The sequence below is a fragment of the Nannobrachium achirus genome (assembly GCF_963921795.1).
Source record: "Nannobrachium achirus genome assembly, chromosome: 16".
In the NCBI taxonomy this organism is placed as follows: domain Eukaryota; kingdom Metazoa; phylum Chordata; class Actinopteri; order Myctophiformes; family Myctophidae; genus Nannobrachium; species Nannobrachium achirus.
The window spans coordinates 35311747-35328518 of NC_137823.1; the positions used below are offsets into that span (position 1 = coordinate 35311747).

At 45.2% G+C, this 16772-nt stretch overlaps 1 protein-coding gene across 1 annotated transcript in view; it reads right to left on the minus strand.

Annotated features, from left to right (window-relative positions):
- Nucleotides 1–16772, minus strand: part of klhl29 (kelch like family member 29) — a 373908-nt gene that overhangs the window by 170345 nt on the left and 186791 nt on the right. The window contains exon 5 of the mRNA XM_080745146.1: nt 14212–14745. Coding sequence (XP_080601272.1) covers nt 14212–14745 — 534 coding nt within the window. The remainder of the gene's footprint in view (nt 1–14211; nt 14746–16772) is intronic.

Consider the following 16772-nt stretch of genomic DNA (forward strand, 5'->3'; position numbering starts at 1 on the left):
ACATCTGGGTTCTGGGATCCAAATGTTGTACTTTTACTCCACCAAAATTATTTGAAAACTTTAGTTACTAGTTACTTTGCTTATATAAATTATAATATGTTAAAACATACATAAACCACTTTAGCCCTATTTTATACCTTGGCTATTTGAAAATAGCAGATCTACAAGCTCATAACGCGTCGTTGTGAGTTTGTAAATCGGCTATTTTCAAACATTTTTTACTTTTACTTTTAGTACTTTAACCCTAACCCTTGATGCCAATACTTTTCTACTTTTACTCAAGTAAACTTTGATTTCTGGACTTCTACTTGTAACGGAGTACTTCTACAATGCAGTATTGATACTGTTACTTATTGTAAAAAATGTGAGTACTTTTTCCACCACTGGCTATAAGTATAGGCGGGTGCAGGTGAACAGAACAGAGAAGAAACCTTGAGAGAAAGACACACACACACACACACACACACACACACACACACACACACACACACACACACACACACACACACACACACACACACACACACACACACACACACACACACACACACACACACACACACACACACACACAGAGAGAAAGAGGCGTGGGGGCTGGAGATGGCGTCGGGGGACAGCGGGTGGGGGTTGAGAAACAGACAGAGGCTGGAAGTGAAGAGGACAGGTGGAGGGAGGGAAGGAGGGGAGTACAGGTGGAGGATAGGGAGGAGACGTAGAGAGAGGAGATGAAGAGAGGGAGGCTGAGGCAAGGCGAGGCGAGGCGGGCGGGCGTCTGTGATTATGCACGCGAGCAGCGGAGCCCGTCGGGCCGCGCCGGGCCCGGGCTGAGCCTCCTTCCTGCTTCATCTGAAAGCCCTGTGATTAATGACGAGCGCGCGGAGGAGATGCACAGAGGATGATCAATCTTAATGAGCTATCCACCGTCTCTATATTAACTGCAAAGGAGAAAGGGGGTGAGGGGGGAGAGTAGCTAACGTATAGGACTCCCGCTGCGCCTCCCCTCCTTTAAAACATGATAATGAGAGAGGGGGAGAGAGAGAGAGAGAAACCAGGGCGCATCTTTCCTTCCTCTTGTCTTTTGACATGCAGCTGCTGCTCTCCTCTCATCCTCCACTCCACTCCACTCCTCATCTTCATCCTCTCCTCTCTCTCCCCTCCTCCCTCCCTCCCTCTGCTCCTCAGAGGCACAACGCTCAGATATCTCTCAATGGAAGCCATTGTAACAATGGGGTTTCATACGGTATGGCGCGGCTGGCTAGAGTGCATTTCTCTCCGCCGCTCCACCATGAGAGTTTATCTGTCGCTCATACAGGTACAAACAGCAGCGATTGAACTATCACAACAATACAAGATAATAATAATAATAATAATAACTAATAACAATGGATCTAATATCCTACTGACTCGCCTGCTAGTGAGGAGCCCCCACCAGGAGGACTACTATTTTACTCTTGTCCAACACTCCAGCTTCCCTCCCCAGAACATGGGCCAGTTGTGTTTGTATTCACAGGTCTTCACGGGTACAATTTTACGTACCCGAACCCAAATGGACCCGCCTATTATTATAAATATGAGAACCGATACCCGAGCAGATGTCGGAACCGGAGCCGAGATCTGAAAAAAACGAATGTCAACGTTATTATGAAGAGGTGTGTATTAATCATTAAATAGGACTTTTTCTTTCTTACCGTTGCATGCTGCTCGCCCCTGGTCATTAACGCATTTCCCAGCAAACCAGTGAATCCATGCAGACAGGAAAAATAAATCCACGTTTTCTTTAGGTCTTTCTTCTTAGCCATTGTTAATGCTATTCCACTGTTAATTTGTTGCAGCAGAGCATATTCTTTTGTTTATCATTAAAAGTAGTGCCACTATAGTTCCTGACAAGTCACGTGACGCAGTAAGGCAGCTTGCCTCTCACTGACCTGAGGAGAAAAAAGGGGGGTGCGGGGTGATTGACAGTTGTGACAGCCAATCGTTGGGTCCATTCGGGTATCAATGGAACCGCCAATCTCACTTCTTGTGAATGGTGCCGGGTCGGATCCTAGGTAATTTCGGGTCTCGGACTTACCGAAGACCTCTAGTTTGTGTAGACGTTCGACAAAGCCACAGCAGATTCTTACCCACAACCACGTGGTGGTGGGCAGGTACTTTTATTTGTACAGAAATAATATATATATATCAATTTCACGTGTCTACAGTATGTACATTTGTGCAATTAACATGTAAATAACACATTAGCATAATTTTTAAAGACGAGGATTGGATCAATTACTTTTAATCACGCTCACGTCTGCCAAGGCCATGCTAATTGGTAATAAATGCATCATCTGCCTTGTGAATCTCCTATTCCATCTCACGTTCTGGGCACTGTGGGACGTGGGTTTTTAAGGAATAACTATATGTTAGCAGTACAAAACAAAAAACCCAGACCTGTGAATTCCATAATTTATGTTAAGCCCGGTAGCATAACAACACTGCAGCTAATCCTGACGTAGATAGCTTTGAGATAATCACCAAGCACAACAACACAAAGCTCATTCTAATTCGTTTTACTGCCGCTTATTTCAGTATTATGTTAGAAAGAATGCTAGTATGAACGGCACTTGCAGGGGTCTTCGCCATGATGGCTTGTTCCTTGTGGTGGGCATTTTTGTCAAAATTAAATTTTTGCCACGGACATACAAAATGATTATTAACAGAAACACATAATATAGAGATAGCCTTGAATGACCATAACCGGTCTGTAACTCTGAGTGTTCAAATTGAACCAAATAGACCCTTATGGGTCCATGTGTACACTCTCATCAGAGTTATGGGGGTCCTTGAAAATAAAACGTTTGAGAACCACTAGTACTAGTGGACTCATAATGTGCCATAGTGTTGTAGTAAATCAGTGTTACATATTCTGAAGACAGATAACTGACATTCAGTAATTGGGTAATATGATCAAAATAAGAACATTACAATGGTGTTTAAAAGAGAAAATCTAAAATTTGCCAGGGACAAGACCTAGTCTTTGCCACGGACACATGTGTACGTGTGCGGACACATTGAAGATCCCTGGGCACATGGGGTCACATGAACAGACCCCATCAGAAACGTGGATGTCTACGGGGGCCTCCCGTGGGGTCACAGACAGACAAGGTCAATGAGAAAGAAGGATGAGGCTGGCAGGGCACTGTGTCAGCCACCCAAAACTGGTGGCAAGCAAACTGACACTGTGGGAGCCAACACAGGGCAGTGAGGCCGCGCAGCCAGGAAGATAGAGAGACGCAGCACCTATGAGATACACTGCAGCCTAACAGCAGAGCTAACAACACTGCAGAGCTAAAATAACCTGATGCTAGACAGGAGGATTGCCAACACCAACACCAACTCAGGATAGTCCTGAGTTGGTGTTGGCATACAAAAAGAAAAACTTCTCCAAAAAGTCAGATAGTATGTATAGATGTATATTTAACTTGAATCCTGACTACTAATTGAAGCCGAGGCCGAATTGGCCCGAATCGCATGAAAAGGTCTCACAGCACATGCTTGGTTCTACACAGACTCCAACTTTCACACGCAGATAGCTCAGATCTTTGCCTACGTTCTTGCTGTGTCGCAAGACAAATTTCAGTGTGAACTGACAATATAAAGTACTATATCATATCATATCATTCTTAGCTACTTCCCCTGCCGTTACTGTACTTGCATGATATGCAGTTCTACAAAACAACATTTTTCAGTAGAACCGCCGATCCAAGCACTAATTGAAGCGGTGGCCGAATTGTCCCGAATCGCATGAAAGACGTCTCGCAGCACATGGTTGGTTCTACAGACTCCAACTTTCGCACGCAGATAGCTCAGATCTTTGCCTACGTTCTTAGCTACTTCCCCTGCTGTTACTGTACTTGTTTTTATAATGGAAGTCACTGGGGCTCTGAACAGGCTGAAAGTCAGGCTGACAAGTCCCAGATCCACATGGAGCCACGCCATTCTCATGTGGATCCCGAGATCGCTATGTATCCTATGGATTTCGCTTTGTGTGTATGAGCATGGATCTCCATGTATGGATAGCCAAAATGCAGGGACATGCTGGGCCCCTGATTCAGCCCGGTTTCCCAGTTCCATACCCAGCTCCTTGCCGTTTTGTGTTGAAGTGTCCTTGATCAAGAAATTCCAAATGCTTTGGATAGAGGCCCTATAGACATGCAGACAATAATGACCATATACGGTGCAGAGTTTCTTTGCACGCTATCACGTCACGAGAAAGAGAGAGCGGGGAGAGAAAAAGATGAAGGGAGTGAGCGGGAAAGAGACAAAAAACCTGTCTAAGATAGGGTGCATAATTAATGTGCTTGCTGTGATTAATGGATTCAGTGTGGCTATCGCAGATTGGCTGTGTTTTTTAATAAGTGTGTTTTAATGGCCTGTCATAAGCATGCCAGTGGTGGATGCTGGTGGCTAAATCACTAAATGTTTGTTTACTCACCAGCGCTAATACTGATTACCGCTACACCATGAGGGCTGCCGCTACAGTCAGACCGGGTTCATCTGCTCGTTTGCCCGTCTACTTGAGATCTGCTGTCAATCTACTGCACTGCGATCGGCTGTGCATATACCGCAAAACCCAAGACAAACAATATCATGGCTTTCTTCGTTTTTCATAATACGATTATTCATATGGTTATTTCTGCTTCAATGGAGAGGGACAGAGTGACAACAACATCAACTGATGATCCATCAAGATCCCCCCCACACGACATCCCTTGATGCCAGCCAGATCCTGGATTAAAGCCAAACACTTTGGTTGTGTGTGCGTACGCATGCGCGTGCGTGTGTGTGTGTGTGTGTGTGTGTGTGTGTGTGTGTGTGTGTGTGTGTACGTGTGCGTGTCTTTGTGTGTGTGTTGGACAAGTGATATACTGTAAGTAACCCGTTAGATGGCATGTAGAGACCAAAACCAGCACCAATAAGCCCTATAAAAGCAGTAAAAAAACAGCCCAGGCACATGCATAGTGCACGGCACACTCTTGTAAACAATCACTATCTTACCATGTTTGACGACGCATAATTACATGAGCCAGTGGATAACATCTCAGAGATATTGAACTCAAAGAGCCAACATTCAACTGGACAGCAGCGCTCCAGTGCCAATATGCTCGCTGCAGAACACAAACACACACGGATACATAAATAAAATGCTATTAATGAGGCCCGGGGTTTGAGGAAGGCAGATAAGAGCGATGGAACGGCTCACCGGGAGGGAAGGAGACGAAGCTGGCCTGGACTCATCACGCAGCGCTACGACACAGATCTTAACTCAGCTGGGCATCTTAATTGCATTCAGCCGCAGCTCTACAGAATTCTGGTCCCTAGATGATGACTGAAGATGACTGGAGGATGACCTTCCGCGGGGCGGGGCGGAGGTACCACGCTGCTTTGTGTGTGTGTGTGTGTGTGTGTGTGTGTGTGTGTGTGCGCGTGTGTGCACATGTGTGTGTGCGTATGTGTGTCTATCTGTGCATGGGAAAAGGAGCAGGTAAAGGCCACCGAAGCGGACAGAGGCGTTCAAATTATGTTTGACATGAAAGTGCAGAAGAAGAAAGAGGAAAAGGACACCAGCCCATGTCAAACGCTCTGTAGGGGCGGCGGGTGGCCAGAGCCCTCCCTCCCTCCCTCCACCATTCCCCTTCTATCAGTTAGCATTCCTGTGTGTTACACAGAGTACGTCACTACCAGCAACACTGCTACATTTATATAGTCGTTATTTTAGTGTTCGTTTTCATAATTTTACAGAGGAGTTTACAGTGCATTGTTGTGGAATCATTTTCAAGTACAGGTCAACTTTGACGGCCTTTTTAAAACATTATGTGTGACGACGGTGGGGGCAGGGCAGTGGGTTATTTTTAGGGGACTAATGCCGCTTTCAGGAGTGGGTTCTATGTTAAACGGTGCTCAATCATGCTTTCAGCGAGTGGGCCCGGTCCCTGCTGAGCTGTGCACTGGATTCAGCTGACACATATTCATCAAGACAGACAGACATCGATTTTAATGACTCGCTCAGTACGCACACACACACGCACAGTAGCTCTCTCCCTCTTCCTCTCTCACTCTGTATATCGTCGTTGTCGGATGGAAACCTCGTAAGTCCAAAACTGTTTGTTATGTATTTATCATTTTTAAAATGATTTAAACTAGTGAAAACAGACGATCTACAAGCACACAACGCCTTGCAGTGCGAGGCGTTGTTTTCACTGTTTTAACTACTTTTGTGCGACGGCCTTGTATGATGGAGCAGGGCTTTACTTTGCGAAAAAAAATTACAAATTTGAAACTTGGAGATACGAGGTTTCTGCCCGACAGTGACGATATACTGTATATATCACTCTTTGTATCCGTTTGTATCTCTCCTCTCTCTTCTCGCACTGTATTTCACTATTTCTTATGTCAATCTCTCCCTTTGTCTTCCGCTCTGGCGCGCTCTCTCTCTCTCTCTCTCTCCATCTGTCAGTGTCCTCTCTTTTTCCACTTTCTTTTTCTCTCCATATCTGTGCCTCTTTCGATCGCTCTCTTTCTGTCAGTTATCTGTCTCTCTTTATACGCATCTTTCTCTCTGGTGTCTGTTCCTCTCTGCACATCTCCTTAATGTCCGCGCCCGCCTCTCTTTCTGCCTCACAGCTTGACTGCCAGTCATTCTCCTATTTCACATCACGCTGTCACCCGTCAACATTTTGGCAGCGGGCTGCGACCGCGGACATCACCTGAGAGAGTGAGGTCTTGTTCTTACCCCGATAAAAAAAGCAACACTTGGCAAGCTTTTAAGCTGTGCTGCGCTTTTAAAAGCTGTGCAAAAGACACAAAACAGGGTGAGGGGAATGGGGGGGGGGGGAGAGAGAGAGAGAGAGAGAGAGAGAGAGAGAGAGAGAGAGAGAGAGTGAGTGAGAGAGTGAGAGAGACTGTGTGTGAAGGTGAAAGAAAAACATAGAGAAGGTGACAGAATTAGAAAAATACAGAGGAGGATGGCTGTTTTGAAGGAAGCCAGCTAGACAGCCTGGGTTTTGTACACACAGGCGCTTTGGAAAAGACCAGAGGAGGAGGGAGAGACAGACACGGTAGACGGCTGAGACTGTAGGATCACAGCCTGGAAACCGTCGGATTACAATTTACAATTGAGGCATTTAGACGATTCTCTTATCCAGAGCCACTTTACACAGTGCAAGATCAGAGTAAACAGCATGAACTCTAGTCAGCCAGCAGCAGGGCACGCGGTCAAGTAAATAGAGTGCCAAGAAAACAATTAAGTAGTACAAAGTATCTAGGGTAACAGGTAAATAACGAACAACATACCATCTAAAGAACAAGCAAACAGGATAGAGCCCGACCGATATATTGGAAGGCGGCATCGGCAATTATGCAGCCGGTTTGAACCACTTCCAACCTGGCGTTCCTAGTTTGGGCAAAATTATCACCAATTAAGCGTATCAAGTGACGTGGCCGTGGCCTGCCTGCCCACACTCCCATTAGCACTCCCATTTTAATATAGGATAGCAGATTGGCATTCTTTTTTACATTTTTGAATAGGACCTAAGTGAATAAATAAAATAAAAGTTGTTGTTTGTATACAGTAATTACATGTAATTTTTATATATTGAAGTTAAGTCATTATACTTAATTTAATGTAAAACTATCAAAAACCATAATTTAAAGGAGCTATAGTCAACTTTTTCTTGAAAAACGGATGCTAAAATAAAAATAATGTTTCGAAAATATTTTATAAAAAAATAAGCTTCATATATGTGTTTCAATTAAAAAATGACCACAAAAAGCGGAAAAATAAAGATAAAATAATCATTTTGGCCCTTTGTTTACATTTTTCGGACCCTGTAAATGTAAACAAAGGACCAAAATGATTATGTTATCATTATTTTTCCGCTTTTTGTGGTCATTTTTTTATTGAAACACATATATGAAGCTTATTTTTTTATAAAATATTTTCGAAACATTATTTTTATTTTAGCATCCGTTTTTCAAGAAAAAGTTGACTATAGCTCCTTTAACTCTTTTAACTGCCACGGACAAGCATACTCGTCAAATCGTCCGAGGTCCACAAAGACGAGTAGCTCGCCAAAGTCTTATTTGGGTGGTTTATGATAGAGGGTACTTGTCTGCAGTCTGTGAATGATCCCACCATCACAGAAGAAGAGTACAGCCAAAAATCACCTGATCTGAACAAAAACAAGATGAATTACACTTGTTTACTAAAAATGTATATATATAAAAAATGTTCTCTCTTTTTGCTGCTTTTTGGCGAAAACAAGCCAGTCAACTGGCTATAACTCTGGAATGGATTATCGCGGCCATCCAAATTCCCTGACACTAGGAGACCAGCGTGCGTCGAGACCACCCACGGGCAGATCGTCGCGGCACTTAATATTCTATGATTTTTCGAAGGTAGGTGAAAATACAGTATTTTCTGGACTATAAGGCGCACCTGACTATAAGGCGCACTGTCAATGAATGGTCTATTTTCAAACTGTTTTCATATATAAGGCGCACCTGACTATAAGGCGCACATAATAGACGCTACCGTTGCGTTATGCATCAAACAGATGGAGCTGTGCTAAAGGGAATGTCAATGTCAATGAATGATCCATATATAAGGCGCACTGGACTATAAGGCGCACTGTAGTTTTTTGAGAAAATTAAAGGCTTTTAAGTGCGCCTTATAGTCCGGAAAATACGGTACTCAGATTTTCTGGCAATGGCAGCTATGAACGATGTTTTAAATATGTCAGTTAAAGAGTTGAACCTTTTTCCAGAATTGATTTCTAAATGCTGCAATTTTTTCAAAACCTTAATCTGTGGTTTGGGAATAATCAGGATCTGGCATCGGTCGGGCTCTAAAAATAATGTACATGTGTATAACCTGGCTATCTGAATAGGCAGCGAGTACTGATGGAAAGAAATAAGAGAGATCCATGTCTGGAGACTGACACGACTCGGCAGGTGATGAGCAGAGCAGCTCTGATGTGAGTCATAACATGCTGTGTGTGAGTCACCACACACACACATCACATACGCCTCTATACTGCACATACTGTACTGTATGAACACATAGAGAGATTTAAAAATATATAGTGTACACACAATGCAGACTGGAGACCAATTACTCCCTTTGAAGCCGATGCAAAATCCGAACACGGCATGTGAGGTCTGTCAAAGTGTTTGCGGTTTAACAACACTGTGAAGGCGACATGTAAGCAGCAAGCACACAAACACACGGACGCACTGACGCAAACACAGAATCACACACAAACCGGTGAGAGCACCCACAAGCCACACTTGCAGTTGCACACACAAACCATTGAGAAAAACCCATAAGCCACACTTGTGTGTGCAGTTGCACGTATATATGTGAGCGCACTAGGGCATTCAAGAATAGTGATTTTTTACGATTCGAATTATTCGACCTCAAAGTATTCGAATAGCCGAATATTCGACAGGACTGGCCAAACTTTGAAATATTAAGTAAGCAAGAGGCGAACATTGTGAAAATAGCAGTCTACATGCTCGCAACGCGAGGCGTTGTGAGCATGTAGATCTGCTATTTTCACAATATTTATCTGCGGAACCGAGTCACATAAATGTAATACCTACAATTCCAAGTGCTTGTCAGGGTGGGGGTCCCCAGTTCAAATATGTTTATTTTGGGCGTCACAGCCTAAAAAGGTTTGAGAACCCCTGGTATAGAGCATTAACAAATTCATCCACCAGGGGCATTGACAACTCATTCTTATAACTTCCTATCTAGCCAAGCTTTATAAACTATATCTTTTTTAAAGAGAAAATAAAAATAAACGAATATTCGACTTCGGTGAACAGCGTTGAATAGTGACTTTGATATTTGAATATTCGAATATTTGGTGAATGCCCTAGCACCCACTCACAGTCATAAACACAGACAAAATATTCAGAATACCGTACACACAGAGAAAAGAAATACATAGAAGTACAGATGCACTGAACCCACTTACAGTACATACAGTATAGAGGTGCACATGCACTACACACATTTACACACATGATCAGACAGGTTTCAGTCACCTGAGAGTCACAACAGACACCTCCTCTACCTGGCTAGCACCTCCATCTATCACCTCCTCCTACTGTATCACCTCATCTACCAATCACCTCAATCTATCACCTCATGTACCGCTTGTTTTTTGTTTTCCGTCCCGGATCGTAGTAACTTGGCCATGGCCCCCTTCTGTGATGCACGTGAAACTGAAGATAACTCCCAAACCCCGGCAATACCACATGGCTTAATGGCGTACAGTGCTAAGAATTAAGGGCAATTTTTCACTGAGCACTAGTATAACTATAAAAAATATAGTTTTAAAAATAGTTCTAAGTCCAGTGGATGGAACACCAGTTCACACCAACTATATCAAAAATACAATGGTGAACGATATAGTTACAGCATAGTGCTCAGTGTGAATGGCACTTTAGCCTTACAATCCCAGCGCCTAAAGATCGAATCCCTCTCCTGCCATTGTTTATTTATCTAACCTAGAATGTTATTTATTATTTTATTAGGTTTAGGCATAGTTTCTGTTGCCCCCAGTGAAGCCGACCACTCGGCCCACTTGGTGAGAACAGACCACAGGCCCTAATATTAAGTTAGGAAGTAGTTGGGCAAAAAACAGACGGAGATACGCCATCTCTAGTGGACCTGAGCAACGAGAGGCTCTGCCAAGCGAGCTGCAGGCGAGGGAGTTGCCGTGCTGAACGTTGCTGAGTCCACTAGAGCCGACTCAGTGCTGTTCGAGTTATATACCGATAGGGATAGAATGGTTAATTAGCTCCACCCATCCAATACAGGGGCAAAGTTCCTGCCCACAACCACAGAGAGAGGTTCGAAATTCAAATCCTCCCCAGTAAATCAAGCTTGGTGTGTTTGTGTGTGTGTGTGTGTGTGTGTGTGTGTGTGTGTGTGTGTGTGTGTGTGTGTGTGTGTGTGTGTGTGTGTGTGTGTGTGTGTGTGTGTGTGTGTGTGCGCGCGCACATTCTTGCTTGGTATGACAAGGGGCAGAGGGCAAATGTGTAAGAGGTGGTGATGATCCCAGTAATATCTTTATGTCCACGTTTTATTGCATTTGACAAATAGAATATCCCTGAAGGAATCATAAAGTCTAGGCCAGAATGTGTGTGAGTGCAAATGTGAGTGCAAGTGTGAAGGTGTGTGTGTGTGTGTGAGAGAGAGAGAGAGAGAGAGAGAGAGAGAGGAGAGAGAGAGAGAGAGAGAGAGAGAGAGAGAGAGAGAGAGAGAGAGAGAGAGAGAGAGAGAGAGAGAGAGAGAGAGAGAGAGAGAGAGAGAGAGAGAGATGCTAATGCTAGTATCTATATACCTTGCTATCCCATCCATTATTTCTACGGACGGCTGGACTGAAACTGACCCTAAACCAGCCGATGCTTCTGGTCTATCGTCACAAACTACAGCACCAACCGCCAACACCCACAACAAAGCAACCAATGCCGTTAAAATGCAAAGCAGCATGGTTGCGACACATTTCTAACAGTACAGCAAGAGAGAGAGGGTGAGGCACCCACACCTCTGTTTGCACGTTTCAGCACCATGCTCACTCAGCAGTGATGCTAAGTCAGCAGCAAAGCGCCACATTGGTATGCGGTGTTAACTCCCGTGATTTAGAACAGAATGCATGACAAGTGTGAGGGCTTGTCACTTCAGAAAAAAAGAGAAAAAAAACACGTCTCTGCCACTGAGTTATAGAGTAGCAGAGGTGGGAGACGAAGAGAGAGAGAGAGAGAGAGAGAGAGATAGAGAGAATAGATGAAGGCAGAATGGCAGGAGTAAGAAAGAGAGACAGAAACGGAGAGAGATAGAAAAATCAAACCTCGGTTCGAAGTGGAGCGGTGAATTTGAGCAGCTGTACCCTATGTGAGTGAGTGAGTGAGTGTAAACTGTGCCTGTGAGTGAGTGGTGAGTGTGCCTGGCCTGCAAAAAACAGCGCCCCTCCTTTAACTAGTGTGTTGTGTGTGGCCACTCAAGGTATTGCCCAGGCTACGGACAGGGCCAGCCAGCCAGCCAGCCAGCCAGCCACATACCCACGGATATACCTGTTCATTGGGAGCGCTTTCACCGCTCCAAAAAGAGACAGCACCAGAGAGTCAATAGTGGTGATTTTGACTGCAAGGTTAAGTGGTCTTCACGCCAGAGAGGTCCCCATGCCACTCGACAGGGCTTGTTCAGAGGAGATGTGACAACTGCTAATTCACTGGCATGAGGCGGCGTGCCACCTCTACCTCTACTGTCCCAGTTGACCTCTGCGCGGTGACACACCCACCGGCGTCTCTCCAAGGCAAAGAGGGGCGGGAAAAATGCACGACAAGATGTGCATTTATTAGCACCTCTGTTCCAGCTTTGACCTTCAGAGAGGTCTGAACAGGATCTCAAGTACACGATGTACTGTACTGTACGGCCGCGTGACGCTCTGACAACTCATAAAAGCTTATTGTCTGCCGCTTCTGTTCCGTTTCTCATTTTCCACCCTCGCCAAAGCTGCTGATAAGACTGCCAGAACGGCAGCCCTGGCACATTTTGTGCATAAGCGTAAGCGCGATGACGACGTTATGTAAAATGCTAAAAATAAAGAATAATAATAATAGTCATTGTGTGAGCACCGGGGCTACTGAATGTTTAACAAGGCTGTAGTCTTTATTTCCCCCTTCTGTCAAACGGAGGTGTATAATGGTTCAGCTTAAATACTGGTTTTCCTCACCGAACTACAGAAGGAAATGTGTTTTTACGGTCAGTCACAGATAATGGCTCAAGACACGCCGTCCAAGATGGCAAACGTGTCTGTCATAAGGTGAAGACATGTTGGACCAACGCAGCCCGTCTAATTAGCTTTTTCCATTTTCACCTGCCGCCTTACCTCAACATAACACCGTCAGCCTGCGAGAAATAATTGCTTTTTTGCATCAGGTCTGCGAGCTCATTTGCAGACATTTTATTGATCAAAATTAGTAAGGAGCTAAACACAAACAACAAGAACTTGTGCGCAGACTGCGCACACACGCGCACGCACGCACGCGCACGCACACACACACACACACACACACACACACACACACACACACACACACACACACACACACACACACACACACACACAAACAATCTAAACCTAAATTAAAAGCTTCATTAAATGTGAAAATTGGTCAGGGAATTGTGAACATCTGTTCCTAGGGCCCTGCATCATAAACTCCAAGGTTAAACCAAACACCAATTTACAGCTTAGAGACTCTGAGAAACACAAGTCAACAAGGCTCCAGAAACAGCACAGTGAGAAGAAGCGAGAGTCATGAATGGAAGCTGCGTCAAACAGCACGTGTAAAAGATTAATGTCGGTTAAAGTGTTGCATCCAGCATTCATTAAAAATGCTAGATGTGTGTGTGTGTGTGTGTGTGTGTGTGTGTGTGTGTGTGTGTGTGTGTGTGTGTGTGTGTGTGTGTGTGTGTGTGTGTGTGTGTGTGTGTGTGTGTGTGTGTGTGTGTGTGCGCGCGCGCGCGCGCGCGTGCGTGCATGCTTAAAATTGTTTAAAGCGACAAACCACTGCTGCTGTCACTGCATGACAGGAGAAGTTGAGTTATGTACTGTATATACTGCTATGGTGTGTGCCTCTCTGTGTAGTCCTGTGCACGGTACACACTTGCAGTGGCGGGCCAGCTGCCGGGCTAGTCTGAAAGCACAACAGTTGTCTGTGACCTTGGTGAGGCAGCTTTCAACTGAATTGGCTCCGGTTGCAAACTGTATTTTAACAACCTCTTGCCAAAGTGTTCGTGCCCCTGTTTATGAGTGCTGGCATGAGAAGGCGCTCCGGCATACAAGCCGACGCCTGTGTGTTTCATTCCGACACGCACCACGTGAGCAGAGGTCACTGGGAATCTAAAAAAAAAGAAAATAGCTTGCAGCACATCAATCTAACGGCTGACACCCTCTCGGGCGTGCTACTGCGCTCGTTTCAGAGCCACCTCGACTTTAGCCTCTGGAAGGCTACGAGGCTAGTGTATCAAAGGGGTGTGCAGAAGTGTAACAGGTTGAAAATGTTTTGGTATTAATACTCTTTCTCACGGTGACGGCAAGAGCTTTTTACGAACTGCATTAAAGATGTCCGCCAGCAGAGGCTGGCCGTCCTTACCTTTGGGATGTCCCGGATCGCTGAACTCGTACTTCCCCATGCCGACCGTCCGTAGCATCTGAAGGCATCCGTTAGGACCATCCTGACTGGCCGCCGCTGTGTGATGATGGCCCTGCGTTGCGGCCTGGCCGTTCGTGAGGGGCAAAGCTGGGGGCTGAATGAGGGGGTGGCTGGGGTGGGGGGTCAAGTGGCCGTTCCCCATCACACTATGAGGGTTCGGATGAACTACGTGATTGGCCGGGGCAGTGTGGGGGGAGGGGGCCACCGAGGGCTGGGCCGAGGGGTACTGGGACTGGCTGGGCATGCTCAGCACCATGGAGGGAGGCTGCTGGCTGGAGTGTGGCGGCAGCTGGAAGTGGGCAGTCATGAGGGGGTGGTGAGGGGGCATGGGCGTCTGGATGGACGGGGTCACTCCTATGATGGGGGACTGGACTGTCACACTGTGGCTGAAGGTGGGAGGCTGGGGGAGGCCATAGGTGTGTGGCAGGTGGCTGGCCTGGCTCACTGCGGCTACTGATGGAGCCCAAGGGGGACCTGAGAGACAAAGAGACAGAGAGAGTAACAGAGACAGAGAGACAGTAGTAAAAGGAAGGGAGACAATCATCAATTGCATTTCTATGTTCAATTGTTCATCTTCAAAATAAAAAGTCATTTTATTGCTGAGAATTTGGTTTGTGGCTTCTTTTTGTCTTGGTAACAGAGATCAAGATACAATGATAGCAATATCATAGTATCTACCAATGTAACTACCAATGTGGTAGTGCTTGGAGCATCTTGGGTTGTCTTGGGTGCATTGGTTACTTAGCACCCAAGAGATGACCACAACACACCAATGTCCCTGGTGAGATGCTGAGATCAATACAAATGTCTTTAATTAAAGACATCTGTGTAAAACAGTGCTCAAAAGTAAAATCACTAAAAATGCTAATATAAAAAACAGGAAACTAATGATGTGTTACTTGTGTTTATCGCATGCAAACCAACTGGAACACCTGGACTCCACTCTGCCATGGCCACTCTGCGCTGGTCAACGTTATGTTTGTTTTGGCCTCCAGGCTTTCACGGAACACACAGAAAGGAGCTTCCTATGAATCTATTTGCCTCTGAGATCACAGGTGTAATAAGACTAGGAAGATTTAGTGTACCAATCGCCAAACAAGCGTTTGTGAATCTGTGAGAAGAAAGTAAGCAAGCACACAATACAAACTACATACGTACATGTAGGAGTCTGTATTTACCCAGTCACTCCGAGCCAACCATTTCTCCACACCAGGGCAAGAACCAAGGCGCTAGATTATTATTGTAAGCAAGGCCCTCTAGACCACTGCCAGGGACAGAGGAGCCTCAGAGCTGATCTGATTAATCTTATAAATATGCAGCCATTTTGGACCTGGCCCATGCCTCCTCTTGCCCGATAGCTCCCCTGTTCCCTGTCTTCCTGCAGCTCCCCGTGCCCCCTCTTAGTCCCCTGCTCCAAAAATAACCTGCCATTGCTGCCAAGGAGCCAAAGGCTGAATCCCAGCACACAAAAGAACCTGGTTACTCGTCTGGGCCCTGCTAATATTCTAACAGTGTAGCAAGAAAGAGTGTGTGCAAATGTGGATGAGGGAGGGGCGGAGGAGCGAGAACAGAGAGGAAATGGACAAACAGGAGAGAGAGCGAGACAGATTGCAGAGGTGGACAGACGAGAGGGGAAGGAGAGAGAAAGGAAAAGAGAGAAATGATGTGGAGGCCACCTCTATGCATAATTCACACCAATCCCTGAGCCAATCGGTCTTCATTTTTCTGCTGTTTGCAGCTCCCTGCTACCAAGGGATCAATCTGGAAACAGCTTGATGGAATAACCCATACTGTTTGATTAGGTCCAATATGACTGCATATTTATAACGTTAATCACATCAGCAGATAGATCAGTGAGGCCTTAATGAGGCGACCTCTTCGCTGGTGGCTCCGATTACAGAGTGTCACACATCTCTCTTCTTCTTTGTTTACAGTGATCGTGTGAAATTGGTATTTTTCACTTGAATATATGTGATTAAATACATAAAGAATCTCATTAGCGAGGCACAACATGCTCTCGTATTCGCACAGGTCTCAATGCTCGCGAGCGGCTTTAAAAATTAATTGCATTAAATTTATGAGGATTCTGCTCTCTTGTACTCCATAATTAAAATGTGAAAAGGGTATTAGCTGTTTTCAAAAGTGCCCCTCACTTAAGAAAAAAGTATAGTCCCACAATTCCATTAAAGAATTTCCATTAATTGCTGAACCGCTCTTGACAATCTTATTTATTTAGTTATTTAGTTATTTAAAAATAACAAAAAATGGCAATTGCAAAAACACTTTAAACTTTTCAAACTTCCTATACGAAACTGCAGGAAACCGTTGATTAATTCTGGCACAGACGATAGAAAACTCTCAGGCACCGTGGCTCAGTGGAGTGCGGAGGGGAGCTGGCTCAGTTTTACGAATGTCAGTCACAGATTTGGAATGGCGCACGCGTGCCAATCAATATGCAGCGCCATGCTTCGATTTAGAGAGTGTCATATGCGACTGTGTGC